This window comes from Sparus aurata, chromosome 20, assembly GCF_900880675.1.
Source record: "Sparus aurata chromosome 20, fSpaAur1.1, whole genome shotgun sequence".
Taxonomy (NCBI): Eukaryota; Metazoa; Chordata; class Actinopteri; order Spariformes; family Sparidae; genus Sparus; species Sparus aurata.
Window position 1 is genome coordinate 21,312,264 of NC_044206.1, and position 17,582 is coordinate 21,329,845.

The window sequence follows — 17,582 nt, forward strand, 5'->3', positions numbered from 1 at the left end:
AAACCTGCTGGGTTTCGATTCAATATTCAGTGTGTCATCATGTTCATGTCAGGCAATTTCAGTTTGCTAAGGGCGTGATATTCTATTTTACCCTAACCAATCAGTAGTGAGCATATCCCTTTTATCAATGCCATATTGAGTGAAGCTGCAGTGGCAGTTGCTTGGAGCTGTTAACTTCAAATATGTCACACTGCCCATGAGATTTTACAATTTATGAGTTTCTGTAAATCAATGTACAACAACATATACAGTCATGTTGTTTTCATCCATGTTTTCTGCCATTTTCGTGTTATTTTCCGTTTCATTGTCTGGTCCTGGCACAGGAAGACGGCATTCCCGTTATAATCCTGCCTACAAAGCTCTGGTTGGCTTAGTGTCTTTTTTACACAACACCAGACCTATTTGGATCACAGGTGTGGGAAACCATCCACAGGACTAGATAAGCTATAATGGGCTCTGTTGCCCTTTCAGACAGCGAAGTTTGAAAGCAGAAGGACAAATCTAAGCTCTTCCAGCTTCTTCCCGGCTGAACTAGACCACACATTGTCGTTCACACAGCAGCCAGGCAGGAAGTCAGCCTATTTTGTGTGATAATTACAGTAGGCATAGTAGCAGCACTGAGTTATAAGAAACTGCGCTCAGTTGGATAGAAATGTACCATTCATAGCCAAATGAAAACAGAGCACTTTTGAGACCCTGGGAGGTTTTTTTTCCCTGCCAACCACCAATCAATCTCCATCTCTAGTCAAGAATTCTGTTCATTGCTGAAACCGAAATGTCACAGCGCGCCGTGCAAGAGAGACTTAAAAGAATTAAACACAAAAGTGTGTGCCAACATGTGACCAACACTAAATGCAACGGAGAGAAGGCAAGCAGGCATGCAAAGACACAATGGGAAGTTATCCTATTAGAGACAAATCCACACTGAGGGACAGATTTACGCTGAAACACAAACACAAAATTGGCACTGACCTTGAAGCTCCAGTAGTTTGGTTGTTGCTAGGAGGGGGGAAGAAAAACAAAGAGCAAAGGAGACAGAAAAGGGACAGGGAGGGTAAAAGAGGGGAGAAAGAATCGAGTGTGAGACGTTTTGTCATGAGTTAAGCTGCAAAACACGAAGACTGAGCAGAAGACTGACTGGATAGAACCAGAACTGAGAGAAAATGCTTTGTCACTCAGTTCTCATGTGAAGATATGTGATACCACAAAGTGTGACAAATGTTGTTTGAGAGGGTTTTATGGTACATTATTTTTATGCAGTGAGTGCGGGCTGCCCAAAAATGTCTTCAAGCGACCACAAATTATGGTGACGCTTAAGCAAACAACCCGATAAATGGCTTATTTTTTATACATTAGGCCTGGTGAGAAAATGATGGACTAATTATTGTGATGATAGCTAGATTAACTTACGTTGTCCTTCACTGCCATCATAATAGGACTTTAATTGCTTGTAATTGCCTCTCAGCAATTAATCAAATGTTTACAGTGACTTCACACACACTAATGATGCAGGCCCAGGCAGCTCCTAAATTCTACCCTTCACTCTCCCAAGATGCAGAGTCGGCTGGCGTGGACCCAGGAGCAGGATTAAAGCACTGCACCGACACTGGATTAAGAAGCTGCCATATTCACTTCATCTGGGAGGAAGCCAACACTTGAGTCAACGTCCTTCTGATTCTTTAAGATGCAGCAGTCGAGGATGCGTGTGAGACATTCAGTTGATGCAGTGTTTTATGTTCACAAGCTAATCTACACTTTAGCGACATCCCTTGTCCACACACTGGTGTAATTCTGCTCTGGGACTGTTTTGCATTGTATGGCTGGGTCCATTTGACTAATTTTAACCATCACTTTATCCCAATAAGTGTGACAACTTCATACAATGTCAGTCATCTTTTTTAGTGCCTACATTAAAGGGTTCAAACAATACTTTGTCATGTTTTAAGTTTTGGTTTAGCCATTTCCTGCTTTATTTTGTAGCTATATCCTCATGTGCATCTTGTTTTGACTTTCCACTTCCTGTCTTTGTCTCTATCCCACCTTTTATCTGTCTACACCTCTGTGTTTTCCCCTTACTCTTTGTCAGTTCATCTGTTTTCATTCCCCATGTCAGCCCTGCTGCTTCTCTGATCTTGTTTTGCCCCACGTCTTCCCTCTTTGTTGCTGCCTGTGGTCCCAGATTTGGATTTTTCCAAAGCTTGCTTCTTCTGTTTTTTTGCTGTCTGCCAGTCTTCTTTATGAAATTACAGATTCTTTATCAAAGCTAGCTTTTTGTTTCATTAACTGCCTGCCTTGATGGTTTTGCATTTGGGTCCTCTTTTGCAAAACTTCACAGGATTTTTTTCAACTCTCAGCCTCAAGCCCATCCATTGCCTTAAAATACATCTTTTAGAAAACTAGAGGAGCAAAGATGAATCTGTTAAATGAGGTAGTTATTAAATGAATCGCCAACTATTTTGATAATAAATTATAGGGGCACTATGTGGTTTATTTTTATAAACAATAATAATGAGGAAATACAAACCCAGAAATGTTCATCTTTCCATAACCAAGCAAGTTGTTCTCAGAGGAGAATAGGGTCCCAGAACACTGTTTGAAGATGATGAACATAATGAATGAAAATCATACTGGACATTGAGCGCCATTGGCTTTTGTATACACCCATAAATATCTGCATAAAGTCCCATCCTAGCTTCTTGTATTTATAGGAAATGTGTAAATACGAAGAATCGGTCAGTCAGTGAAGATCTTTTTCTTCCCAAAAACTACAAACCTTAAATCAGTTTGAGTGATTTTTTAAAGAAAAGAAAGTCAATATTCTCTGATTCCAGCTTCCTAAATGTGATTTATTTATTTTTTTTACCATTTTTTTCTTTCATCCATTATGACACTAAACTGAATATCTTTTGGTCGTGAAGAAAACAAAACATTTGAGGACATCATCTCGGGCTTCGGGAAACACTGATCAACCCTTTTACATTACGTAGTGAATGATCACTATAAATACACTTTAGAATACTAATGGCTGATAAACAGTTCCTCTTTTGGCAAAAAAGAAAAAGGCTAAATAATTTCCTAAAACAGCTGAGCACCACAGTTTTTATCAAAGGTTAACCAAAGAAAAAGTGCATTTGTTGGGAACTATTTTCAGCAGCGGATGAATCCACATTTGGTGCTTTTGGAGTATTTGTGTCAGCAGAACAGTGTGTGAGGGATGAAGTCAAAATAAACTTCTGCGTATGTATTCATGGTAATGAAGGTATATGTCAGTGTGGCTCATTGATGTGTTTATTATAGTTTTTGGAGAAAACAATGGAGCTCTGTGGCAGAGCAGATGAAGATGTATCAGGCTGTTTAAGAAACTAAAAAAAGGTTCATGGGTGTTTTCCCTTGCCGAGTTTATCATTCAGTTGAAAGCTGATCAGCCTCCACTGAGATGATGTGGCTTCACTCATTCAGATTGTGACCTGAATGATTTTGCATACATTTTTCGCTTCATTATTTAGTTATCTGCATCACTTATCAATTATCTGCTCAGAAGTTCTTGTGTTCAGAATAAACCCATTAGGGGCACATTCTGACACATCCCCTGATCCCCAAAACTATCAATTAAGTTGCTGCTAAATGACAGGGGAGAGTAATGCTTATAATCAGTAAATGAATGGAGTTTTTACTGCTACAAAATACAGTACAGTGACATTTTGAATAAAAGGACAGACCTGATAATACCCCTGTGCACAAAGATCCATTAAGAATACTTGCTGCACAAAGCTCTGACCTCAACCTCATCCAACATGTTCAGGATGAACTGGAAGCTGAAGCTGTTACAGTAGAATATCTGATCTCTTTTCAGCACCTTAACTATGCCTCACTTTCCGGTTCACATTTTGGTCACGACCAGTATGCAACCCACTCCTGAATGAAAGGTGGTTTGTATAAGGCCTGATACACTTGTACTATTTCCACGGCATTGAAAACTGATCTGAAAACAAGGTCTTTGCTTTCAGAGTCTCTTTTTAAGTCCTCACAGCAACAAGAGAGAAAAAAGGTACAAAAGAGACAGAATTAATGTCTGTCCTCGAACAGGAGTGATGTAGTGTGGCTTTTACACAGCTGTTTTACACTGCACAATGACTCGGTTATCTGATATTGAGCTCAGATTAGCTGCCTCTACCAGGAGGTTATGTTTTTATTCCAGTGTGTTTGTTATTTAGCTGAACATCTCAAAAACCTTTGAACTGTTTAATTGTCAGCTCAAGATATCTTCTCTGTTTCCTGGACTACTGAACTTAGTGAACCTACAGTATTTACATATGCATTGTAGAAAGAGTCTGCAGCCTTTGTAGCAGCTGCTGTGTTGCTGTGCATGCTGATGCCAAGCTGGTATAACGTCATGGTGTTCACCATCTTAAGGCTCATTTACTGTATGCTCAACATTGGATATGGATAAGAATGGAGCCTTCTGTCCGTTTACTTTCTGTTTGTTTCGCCCATATTTCCGCCCATTTCTTGTAAGCATCCGGACACAGACCAACAAAGCATAACCTTTTGTAGTAGTAGGAGGCAGTGCAGCCAGGGCTCTACAGCGTGAGCATTTTACTCGCATTTGCCCCTAAAAAAATGTGTGTGCAAACCGGGAAAATGATTTCGGCGCACAGTGTGCGAGCAAATGTCTCAAGTTACCGCCACAACCTTCTTCGTCTGCAATAGTTCAAATCGTTGCTACCGAGGACGGAGGTGTGTCTGTCGAGCCGGGCTAACAGCTGGGCTGGAGACAAATCCGCGGAGAACGCCGCTTCCCTCCATCCTACTTTCCAACGTCCGAAATCTACATGCTGTTGTTTTTTTATCCTGCACTATTCTGAGCCATTGAAACCAAATTTCGTTCCCATTGCACTGTAAAGTGTAATTCGAATGACAGTAAAAGAACGTTTAAGTCTAAGTCATTAAATTACTTGGCATAAGTATATTAATACAAACCAGCAGCAGATTGTATTAGTAAACTGGACGAAAATGACACACCTCTTTCTATCGTATTTGAGTGCTTCCTCTATTTTATATGAATAACAATATGCAGAAATTAAGATTTTTTTCTCAAAAGCTTCTATGTCATGTGACCCAGTGACTCCAAACCAGCATCAAATTGTGTTCTTAAGTGGGCCAAATAAGACACACCTCTTTTTATTGTATTTCAGTGCTTCCACCATTTCATATGAATGTTAATATGCAATTGGACAACTGACATCCTTTGTGTTTAGTACACATGGGATACAAAATGAAATGAAAAAAATGAAATCACTGTAAATATAAGAAATTATTTTGTGCTGCCTGAAATGAAAAAAAATTAAATGAAACACTGTAAATCATTCTGTTTTTGTTTTCCCTTTTTAAGTATGAAGTGTTCGGTAAATCGATAATAAATATTTTTTGTGCTCCCGGATATTGTACTTTAGGAGCACATGTGCTCGTTGGGAAAAATGTCAGCGTAGAGCCCTGATTGTAGCCAATAGTTCAAGCGAGACAGGACCATAAGACAAGAGGAAGACATTTAAAAAATGAGGAAACACGTTGGGGAAAAGTTTAAAACATCTGTATGATGTTGGTACCAAACAGCTGGGAGAAGACTGGACAGGAACTCAATGTGTGAGATCTGACTCTGATTGGCGCCCTCTGGTGGTTGTATTGCTTAACTTTCATGCATATGTGTAGGATCCATGATGGTATGTGAGCAGTGAGGTTTTTTTGTTTGACGTGAACGTATCTATTTCTATACGTAAAGGGAGCATAAATGAGCCATTAGCCTCGCTTGTTAGAATGCTAGCATTAGCTAACAAGCACTAAACACATGAGGCAAATTGGACTGACAGTATTTTTGTACGCTTTTTAATCATTTTATCTTGCAAGGCAGCTGCATTAGCAACATCAAGTGTGATCAGCATACAACCTTGGGAATCCATCTTGTAGGGTTTCAATATGCCTTGTGGTTGAAGACACATTAGTTGAACCAATTAATATCATTTGAGGAACTGCTATGGCCATGGTTAAGATTTGAGGATTAGCAAGAGAAGCAACTTGAAAAACAAAGATGGTGGCTCCTTAAGAGGTGAGCATAGCTGCTAAAGCATCAGTTGGGTAAGAAATTGAGATTATGTCTTTGAAAGAAGAGCAGAGAACTGTACTGAAGGCTTGAAGGCTCTCGATGGAAAAGATGTTTTCGCTAAGAGTTCAGAGTTTGATTTCACAACTGGCTCCACTGGTGGTCACCTCCCAGATGGTTCTGAGTAACAAAGCATCTGCATCAGGTTATTAGTCATAAGCGTATTAGACTGACCAAGATGACAGTGCTGGACAAAAAGTAAAGAGATGTTGAAAACTTTTACAACTAATCCTGAAGGTGGCTTTGATCTCCGTAAGATATTTTAAGACAATCTTTCCAATAGTTTGACATATTTCACTCTAGCCCACGAACCGATGTTGCCATCCAGAGAGTCAGAATGCTAACTGCTTGCATGGCTTAAAGAATCTTCTCATCAAAAATAACACATTTAGAGAATAGTAGAAATATGACAGTAATTATATTATCACTGTTTGTTCTACACTTTGGTTCATTTTATCAAAAACTAAAGTTAAAGCTTCAGATTCAATCTCGTCTTCAGTCCATTGTGGTTCTTGTTTGAGCAGCAAGAGACTGAATCAACATACTGATTGAGCTGTTTAAGATTCACTGTGAAAAGCTGTAAATAATTATGATTGGAGATCTAATAATAATTTAATCATCTTGTTCAAGAAGTGCAAAACTAAAATACAAACTAGCTCAGTACAGACCAATGAAAACGGTCTGTTTATTCGAGTCCTCTGCCTCCAAAGAAAAGACAACAGTGGTCTTAAAACCATCAAGTAATCACACATAATGGCACTGAATTAGCTTCTGGGCGAGAGAGGGATGTTTGGAACTGGCAGCTCTTAGTATTTGAGCCAAGATGTCGGCTTCTATACTATACCAATACGGATCAGGGGCTTTGACTGTAGATGTGAGCAGAACTTGCAGATGTCACTACAGGCGTCTGTTAGAGGTTCAGTCAGGAGTAATTGAATGATGTATAGACCTCATCACAGCCACTTAGACTTGCAGCCGAAAATCTGATTTGACACGTAATGAAAAATAAAGGTACAATCAATGAAGCACCTCCATGTTGCAAACAAGAGGCATCATTCGTTTGTGTTTTAAGAGATGAGTGAAAGGAGTGTGTTAAAGTACTACACTGATTGTTGGGGATGATTACGACTACAGATTACATTCTTGCAAAGAAACGTCCGACGCCGACTCATCACAATTACAGAGAATAATTCAACATCATAGAACTAGACAATGATCTCAAAACACTTAATGTCAGCGTGATGTTGTTTTCACTGAGTACTGTCCTTCTGAAATGTATACCATACAGTATGTATATGCCAATAAGAATTTCTCTGTGATAGGCCAACTGTGATAAGCATTTTCAAAAGTTTCTAGACGCAATGATCATAAAAATACTCTGCCGAATGATGTCCACAGTGAAACATCATGATGATATTGTTGCTGGTGGGAAGAAGGGTGGTACTATAATTTCAGTGGAGCCTCAGTGGGGTTAATATAACATAATGGCACTCGCTGGGGGCTTTTAAATCATGGTGTTACGATGGTAGAGGGCTGTATGACTGTCAGCCTAGCCCTAAGCCAAAAAAAAAGTCCTATGAAACTCAACATGTTGAATGAGCATACCCATTCTCACCGCTCCCGGCTTAATCACCTTTCAGCCATTCCAATAATACTCGCAGCAGGTTGTGTTTAATATTTGCTAGTCATCTTTTTTGCTCTCAGCGTGTCTGAAACACAGACGTCTGCAAACCCACCAAAAACTGTCACAACAACCAATTTGCAACAATTTAATGGAAAGGGAGAGTGTGCAGATTTGACACTGCAGCATCACTACATTAATCAAATACTGTCTTGCACTTCTCTGCAAACTTTAGATTGTTTGATATTCCGAGCGCCGGTGTTTTGCTGTATATAAATTCTGAACTCCATCACATATGCTGTGAGAGCTTTTGGAAAAATATGAACTCCCTTAATAATTAAACTAAGGTGTAGGTAGAACTTAATTCGTGTTTGAGCAGCTGTTCTGGGAGCCGCCTGGGTTCCAAATATTTTCTCTGCTCTTGCCTGAAATCTCAGAAGAAACTTTTCAATTCAACTCACTTTATTCTTGAATACAGAGTAAAATAAGCCAGATGGAAAAGGCAGCATTTGGGAAGGAAAAGACCAACCGGCCTGTGGGCCAGTTTGACCCAGATTTCAGATTTCTGTGTGGTTTGTAGGTCTGTCCAGGCCCAGTGACCAAAACAGAGCAACCTGATCTGATGCCACCCAGCCTGAGTCAGGTTTTGTTTCACTACAACTAGACAAAACAATGAGGCTTCTTTTCTCACACTTGATCAAACATTTTGATTCCGATTCTGCATCCCAAACATTGTTTGGGGCTTACTGTCCCTCAGTTCCTCTTTTGCAGATAGATTAGTGGAGTTGACACAGTGAACATCATCGGCAAGTTATATTCAGCAAAATATTTAACTTCAATTTAGATCATCTATTTGATGAGGACTCAATCAGCCATTTAAGTCTTGAAAATTGTCTGCGATCACATATTCTTCTTTAATCTGTGACTAAAAGTTTTACGAAGTCCACAAAGATAAACTGTAAGAAGTAAGAATCAGGAGAGAAGGATCAGTGTGTTGAGTGTTGAGTTTTCAGCCTCATCAAAGTGCAGATCAGTCTTCATAACCCCCCAAAGTCTCAAATTATTTAATTATTGTAACTATTTCTTACTATGGTTACAATTATTTGTAACCCTTACTTGAATAAATGAACATTTTATACCATTTCCTTACCATTCTAACATTTAAAGTGTTCATCAGAACAGCATGTTCAATAACATTAAGCCATATTTTTGGTTTCCGTTTATTATTTGTCTTGACTGAGATGATCCACTTAATACTGTCTAATTTTACAAGGGGAAGTTTACAGAGTATTTAAAGTAAATAGAGAAAGATGAATAATACAAATGTTGTCCGTATCTTTGTTGATGAAGCTGATGAGGAATTCTACCATTTTGCTGCCTTTTCTCTGCTTCACCGTCATCTTTACAAATGAAATTCATGATGAAACTTTTATGTTTTATACAAATATGCAGATGACTTGGCCTTTGGTGGCCTTTTGTATAATGGTGATGTGACTGAAGAGGTGGCATATTATAAACTATGTGACTGCTCTACAGACTTACTGCCAGGAAGTGCAATTGAGCCAACCTCTAGTAAAGCAAAAGAAGTGAGTACATAGTCTAAACGGGACGTTGAAACCATCGTCATGATCAAAAGGTCTGCCAGTGGGATCTTTACTCTTTTCTCTGTTGAGGTTTTTAGGTTTTAAAAAGTCTTGATTCTACCTGCTCATACAACTTAATACATTTGGTATGAGTCAGCAAATTCTCACAGTAATCTAAACATTTCCCAAACAGCTCCATTTCTGTTTCCTCTGGAGAGTTTTCTCTGTCCTGTCAAGTCTACAACTACAGCTTTTAATTTTACTTATCAAATGTGCCTTAAGACTGAGGGGAAAATTCTTGCGCAAAGGTCTTGTCAGCTTTTACAGAGGAGCAGTAGAAAGCCTCCTGACATCCCTGGTGCCCATCTACAGAGTATCAGTGACATCGTCGAAGTGAGACGTCTGCACAGAGCCCAAAGGAAGACGACACCCACCCCAGCCACAGTCTGCTCACCTTTCTGCCACCTGGCAAGGGACACTGAAGTAACCACCGCCGTACCACCAGACTACAGAGCAGCTTCATTCTAACAGGACTGACACTCACATTTTGTTTAATGGTCGACTGATATGGTTTTCAGGGACGATACAAGCACTGATTATAAGTAATGCAGGAGACAAGTAATTCAGATTATTCAGTGCTGATCGGCTATTAGTCGTGACGTCAGATAGTGTTGAGAATGGATGATTTAAAATGCCGATTATCAGCCCTGATAATCAGCCAGACTGATGACCTGTCTATGCCTAATCTCGCTGTACAACCCTGCGTTATAGAATGAAAAATAAATGCACTTTGAGTCAGTTACCTGAACAGTTAACGCAGGAAGAAGGTGTTGAGGGCTATCAAAACGAACACTAAGCTCAAGCCTTACTAGGAAGACAGTTTATAAGACTTCAAAAGTCATCTAACCCACAGAGAAGTCAGCCTGCTTAATTCTTAAAGACTTCACTTCCACTGTATTTCATTACTTAGAGCATTAATACTGTCAGTGCTGCCGTTATTTAATGTGCACAGAATGTTTTACCGTTTTAAATTGCCGGATGGGCTCCTTACTGGACATGAAATTAAAATATATTTTAAAAAACTATTCCGTCTGCGGTCACTAGAATAGATTGTGCGTATTTGCAGAATCACTTCCAAGCTTCTCATGACTCTGCTGCACTGGTTTCAGTGTTGTGATGAACTCTTCACCTTGGCGGATTGATCATCAATAAACGCCCACTTACATTCACTTTCTGACTCATCCTTGCAAAGAATAGTAACACTGTCAACAGTAACAGGATCATTCCTCATACAGAGTTGACGATCTCCCTAACCTCCAGCTGACTTCACATTCTCAACTCTGACGCACTTCCATGTGGTGGCTTCATAATTACAAACTGACAAATGGGTGTTAATATTATCTCCTCTCTCACAGGTGCCCCTCAGAATCATTGTGACAGAAACAAACAGCTGATAATTGTGAAGTCAAGCACCCGTTGTGAGATAATCCCCAGTATATCTTAACATCCACACGAAGCCGTGCAGTGTGTAATCACCCCCTCGCTTGGTTTATTCACCTTAAATTGGACCGGCAAGTCACTCCGCAAAATAATTTAATGCACCAACAAGCGGACATTTTTTGGAACATAAAACCTGTCTCATCTAACACAAACAGGCCCCCTATGCACCGTGACTCTGTGATTACTGCCTGCAATATTTCTCAATCACTTGAGCTGAAATCCCACGGCACTCATATGCACGGAGACAGACAGAGCTTAGAGAGACAGAAGAGAAAGAGAGGGATGAGCAGAGAGACATGCGAGCCTGACCTGCATGCCAAGTAGCCATTTTTGTACCCACCCTCTTTTTTTTTTTTTCCTTCCTCCCCTCACTCACAGTCCGCCTGGCTTCCTCTCCAGCCCAAACACACACGCCAACACATGTGCACTCGCTCGTACACTAACACACATTCTCATCTGTTTCTTCTTCTGCATTCACATACATACAAACATCAACACACATTGCTGCGGCAGCAAAGACACACCTGGTCAACACCTGCCTGCTGGGGAGCCAAAGGACCCTCCCCTAAATACACACGCGCACACACACACACACACACACACACACACACACACACACACGCTTCTACACAGGAGAGGATGAGTGTGTGCTCATCAAGCCTACCTGTCTTCACACACAAACACACACGCACATGCCTCCACATACAATAAGACACACACACACACACACACACACACATTCCTGCACTTCACATCACTCCCTCATCCACGCAGCAGCACAAGCGTCACACAGTCATGGCAGCACCACAGTCTCAGCTGAGGATGTAAGGACGGGGTTAGAGAGAGTTACCGTTGCTACTTAACGAGCACGTCGGCCGCCTGGTGCATCCTCGCGCTCCACACGCCTCCCTCTTCCTCCTCCCCCCTCTCCATTTTTTTTATTCACTGCGGCTCTGTGTCTTTCCCGCGCCCTGAGGTTCCGCCAGAGTCCCCCTCGCTGGTACCCGTAGTAGCGCCTAAGAGGCAGTTAGCATCTCTTCCTGCCCCTCCTCCTCCTCCTGTCCTGTCCTCCTCTCTCTCTCTCTCTCTCTCTCTCTCTATTCCTCGCTCTCCCTCTGTCAGTCTCTCTCGCCCCTCGTCCCTGCTGACATAAAAAAAACCCTCCCTCCTTCCTTCACTGTCTCCTCTTGTCGCTCGTTCTCTCTCTTGCTCAGTACAGCCTGTGCCTCCTTCCAAAGCCCAGGCAGTGCCAACCATATGATATCACTCAGTTGCCTTATATGGGAAACGGTGGGTTGCCATGACGACAGCAGACTCCACCTGTTTCTCTGTCTCTACCTCCACTCTCTCTCTCTCTCTCTCTCTCTCTCTCTCTCTGTGTGTCCGTCCACCTTTTTCATCAGGAGATAGATAGTGGGGTTTTGGGTAAATAGACGTGAAGGAGCAGAGAGTGGGTGGAGAGGAAGGCGGAGCTGGAAGGGGAGATGAGAGCAGAGCAGACTGAGATGTGATGGACAGAAGCTGACGGAGGCTTGCAGAGAGGAAGAACAGAACAGAGAGAGGGCACTTAAAGGAATAGGTCTTATTCTATTTCTCACAGAGAGTGAGATGAGATGTTAGACTTCTATGTCATGTTTGTGTGTTCAGTAAGGGGCTGGTTAGCCTAGCTTAGCATAAAAGCTTAAGGGCAACCTGGCCCTACTTAGGAAATAAACCTCTAAAGCTACTCATTAACATGCTTTGTGTTATTTCAAACATTAATTCTCAGTTAAACAAACAATACCAAATCCATTGTACTTAATTAGAAGGCTGCAGCTGCATACTGTATGCATGAGCATCAAGTCAAATCTACTGGTAGCCATAGAGCTGATAAAAGAGCCAGTGCATCTGATCAATTAAATGTGACCACAGTGCTCTCCCTGACCTGGTGCTGTTTTCCATTTGGGCTGGCCAGGTTCAGTTCTGGTTTAGTTCTCCAGCTAAACAAAGATGCCATCTTTCTGTGCCTGAGCCGGAAAGATATCTGCAGAATATCTGCCTCAAAAACAAGACAAATAATGATGAGGTTAATGCAGCTGCATGTGCCATTTTAAACTGTCAACAGACAACCTTAGTCCAGGGTCTGTGTCCACGTAGCATTTTTGTTAGAGTGCTGGCATCTTTGTTCAACTGTCCTCCCCCTTTTTTGTGTGGCCACTCTGAGTGATTCAGTTTGAAAATCTCTCAACTTTTTAGAAAGGCACTGGACCACAGATTGGGGAGGCCGTGTCTCAGGAGGTAGAGTGGGTCATAAAATAATTCGACAATTCCCCAGACTGCAAGTTTAAGTATCCTTGAGCAAGACACCGAACCCCAATTTGTATCTGATGAGCAGGTCGGCACATTGCACGCCATTCTGACTTCTCTTGTTTCATGTAGGTCTCTGTCCCTGGTACAATGTAGATCATTAACAACAAGCCTTCTCCACACACGGCTCACCTGCTGTTGTGAAAACGAAAGTCGAACTGGGGTTTTTGGGAAACGTTACAAAAAATAGTGCTGAGGAAGAACGTCAACAGAGCAGATAGCGAGAGAGAGAAACAGAAAGACGAGGGGCGAGGCGAGCCGGTGTGCACGCACAAGATCAGAGCTTTAAAGAGAACTAAGGGGAAAAGCAAGGTGAGCAGATTCAGTCAGAGTAAACAGATTATCTTAGTAGACAGAAGGAGGAGAATTAAGTAGAAAATGGTGAAATAAGAAGTATCTTACTAGAAATAAGGTAATGTGTTCTTTTAAAATATTATCAAAAGACATAAATTAAAGCTTTGGACAGTTTCACCTGCTTTCTACTTGCTGAAGTATTTATGCTAAGCTAGGCTAAACGCATCCCGACTCCAGCTCTCTAATTAACACAGAGACGTTGAAATCTTCTCAGTCTGAGGAAGACAGCAAATATATTTCTCCAAACGTTGAATCTCCTTCAAGCTCTGCAGAGAGACACTGCATCAGTCTGTTCTGTGACCATCTGTCACAGGTATCAAGTCAGAGCAGGTGGTGATTGATGGCAGAATGAAAGAGAGCCCAGTGACAGAGAGGAAAGAGATATGATGGACTTTAATACTTCACATTCTGACATTTTCTCACTGTCTCACTTAAATCCCTTTCTCCATATTAAATTCTGCCTCTTTCAGATGATAACCACTTAAAAAGTGGCCATTACTGACCCAGCAAGCCGGTCATAAAAATGCCTCCACTGTGTGTCTGAAGCCCCAGAGGCATCTCGCCACATAATGCGCCTGTGTGGGTTTCCGAGTCCACCGACGAGCTGTTATTATCTCCCAGGAAAGAAATGTTCACATGTGGAAACTGAAAGCACTCAGAGAGCTTAAACCTCCCCCGGGCTGCACTCTCCCCTCGACATGTTATTTGGATAGAAATCTGAATCTGCATTCAAATATATACACTGATGGATAATTGATATTTTTGTGAAAAATCCCACTTTTCACAAGTCTTTTAAAAAAGATTAAAAAAAATTGGGATAATCCCTCAGAATAAAAACTAGTTCCATAACTTTACTTGAGATTAGTAAATACGTTTTTATTTTAATCTGCTGACAATAGTTTTGTTTCTATTTTAATGTTCCGGTTTGAATAATATTTCACATTTCTGTACATTTCTGTCTGTCTTATGCAAATTAATTTAAGGGAACATGTCAAGATTACATCACATCACGCATCATTAACATCTCAGTACATTTTTGTACTTTCTAATTAATGAATTTGTCTCTTCTGATCCATGTGTTCCGTTTGCAATATTGATATCAATGTGATACAGTGAAGCAATTAAAAAACTTGATTGAAAAAACAGACAGGGCACCGATTTATAACTTTGCCAACAATTGTCAACAGTACACAACAAGCTTTTAAAAGGGTTACTACCAAGAAGCAACTATGGCAAATTAATATTCTCTTTGTAATATCGCCCAAACAAAGCCCTCTGGGTTTCGAATCGGTCACTATGGCAACAGAAGGGGAGGACAGAGGGACCCTAACCACACACTTTGAATAGCTTTTTTATTTTTTTGGTCCTTCTCATAAAGTTGGTCTGCAACTTAAATTATTTTCATCATTTTATTATCCATTAATCTGCTAATTATTGATCCATTACTCATCTTTTTAAATGTTTACATTTAATCGTCTTTAAATTTCTTCTTTTGTTCAACCAACAGTCCAAAAGCCAGGGACTCTTCATTTCCTGTCAGCAATGACAGAGAAAAGCAACAAATCCTCACATTTAAGAAGCTGGAACCAGCAAATGTTTGCAGCGATTAAATCAGTAATCAAAAGATTGCAGACTCATTTTCTCTTCTTCGATTAGTGGAGTGACAGCATGACGTAATGTTTTATCTACAGGAGAAGACTCATTTTCATCCATTTGTTTCTTACGTTTGAATCTGAATTAAAAGGCAGGACTGAAATGAGGACTCAGATCGACAGATACACGTGTTTCTTCTTCCTATGGAACAATGTTTGTGTACTGTTCGTCTTAAACAAACTGAAACAAATATTTTCAGACAATGGAACAGAAATGTTGAGACATATTCTAAGAATCGGTTTCCGTCTTTCTTTTTCACATCTTCTTACTTACAATGTACCGGCTTTTCTACTTTGGCCAAGTATGTGAACTTCTGACTTTCTAACTTGGTAACTTCTTTTTGAATTTCTGGCATTTCTGGCAAGCACCAATATGCAGGGATGGGAATTGAAATCCAGTTATATTTGAGATATGGTTCCAAATCTGTCTGATTCATCAGAACCGCGTTTCTCAGAGCTTATCAATCAAACTCAAGCTCGAGCATCTACGCAGCTGGAAACTAGCAACAGGAATCAGTTGAAGAGGAAGAACTGATCTAAAACACGGCTTCATTTCATGGTGAAGGATGACAGCAGCGCTAGATGTAATGCCTGTAACATGATCATTTCAAGTCCTGGTGGAAACATCCACAATATGCTTAAACATCTGTCTACACAATGGAGGCTTGAATTCTACTAATGTAATTCACACTCTGCACACAAGTGCCACTGCTCACAAATATTCTGTTACAATAACATTAGAGAATACACAGATATCAGTCAATGTAAATAAACATACAGAGTCAAAGTCTGACCTTACGCTGTCCTAGTTTTTCTTTTAAAAATATATTCTGCTTTAGCATCTGTACTTCTAATGATAAGAGAATGTATACAGCTTATAAGAAGTATTATCCTGTTTCCTGTAGGATCATATGGACACATTTAATTATATTTTAAGTTGAAAATGAGTAAAACCTTCATTTCTGGTCCTTTGTGGATATTTTTCAGTATATTTCTGTTGTGATTTTCAAAAGGACCGTGTGTTCTGTATTTCCCAACCCTCTGGAAAGGAAACTGCTTTGTGCCGACAGTAGTGATACCACACTATCACACGTTTGAGGTTTGGTGCGGGAAAGTCCTCCATGTCCTCCATTTTTATGGAAACTGAGGACTGTTGCTTATGATCTGTATTATGAACAAGGATTTTAATGACATGACCACCACTGTTGCAGCTTTAATAAAACCCATGTTTCCATGACAAACATTAAAGGATTCTCTGTTGATTTGTTGTTGGTGTCAGCTTATTAGTTGTGAGACGTGTTCTGTGAAGATACCTGTCGTCCAGCAGGAACCGAGCCCTGCGACAGGCTGCCGGGGCTGTTGGAGTACTTGTTTTTCTGGAGATCCATGAGGGCGTCTCGCTGGCGCTCGATGTCCGCCTTGTGGATGCTGTTCAGGGCCTCCAGGCTCTTGGCGGCCACCGAGTTGTGCCGGCGGTCCAGCGAGGATGACGTGAACCCCCCATTGGTGTTGTCGGGGAACCGCCGGGCCCCGCGGCCGCCGCCGGCCAGGGTGTGGTAATCCCGCGGGAACTCGGCATCACCGGCAGAGATCATGGGACCCTTTCTCTTCTCTCGACCTGCAGCAGAGTAGAGTCGTAGAGACGGGGGATGAGAGAGAGTGAAGGAAATCCATGATTTGATTTGACTTTTGATATCAAGGTCTAGATTCGATTCAATTTTGGATTTAAACATTTTTCAGCCCTGACGCGATGCTATTAATAAGATTTTCATGCCCTGAAAACTGTCATTTACATTTTTTATGAGGTGCACTTGAACGCCTGGAGGCACAGATGTCCTTTGACGTACGGAGTGATGCAGATTTCAGGATTTAAGATTGGCACCTGAATGCATTATAAATATGTCAGAATGTCAGAGGTGACTCTTCATACAAGCTGTTAATGTGGCAGAGAGTCTTAAGAGGTTTACTTGCTAAACGGAAATTATGACCACATTTGGCACTTGGCAGACTGTTTCTGACTCAGACATACTCTTACCACTACATTGATAGTAGTTGTAGAAACTAAAAAACTGAAGGAAATGAGACTAATTGTGTTTCTGCGATTTAGGGAGCAAATATTCCGGTATAACCACATGCAACACTTTCTGCTCACTCAGCAGATAATGTTGTTAGCGTCCATACTGAATTTGATTTCGGTTTACAAAATCGAAGGCTCATATCAATCAAATTCTTGACACCCCTACTTGGCAGCAACATCAGCGGATCCGTGAAGCACTGTTGCTGTGGCCAAGCAAAGTACAGATGTAATCATCCAGATTTTGATTTGTAAATATCAAACATGTTTGACGCCCTGATGAGTCTGTGAGCAG

The 17,582-nt window shown here is 40.9% G+C and overlaps 1 protein-coding gene across 13 annotated transcripts in view; it reads right to left on the reverse strand.

Moving 5' to 3' along the window:
• The window catches only part of LOC115570926 (SRC kinase signaling inhibitor 1-like), a 117,946-nt gene that overhangs the window by 54,669 nt on the left and 45,695 nt on the right, over positions 1-17,582 (reverse strand). For 10 of the 13 annotated variants that reach the window (XM_030399730.1, XM_030399729.1, XM_030399732.1 and 7 more), the window contains 2 exons: positions 16,527-16,831; positions 973-999 (listed from right to left, as the gene is read on the reverse strand). In XM_030399730.1, coding sequence (XP_030255590.1) covers positions 973-999; positions 16,527-16,831 — 332 coding nt within the window. Of the gene's footprint in view, positions 1-972; positions 1,000-11,711; positions 12,315-16,526; positions 16,832-17,582 lie in introns of those variants that run through there. The other 3 variants (XM_030399740.1, XM_030399735.1, XM_030399741.1) reach the window with 3 other exon arrangements.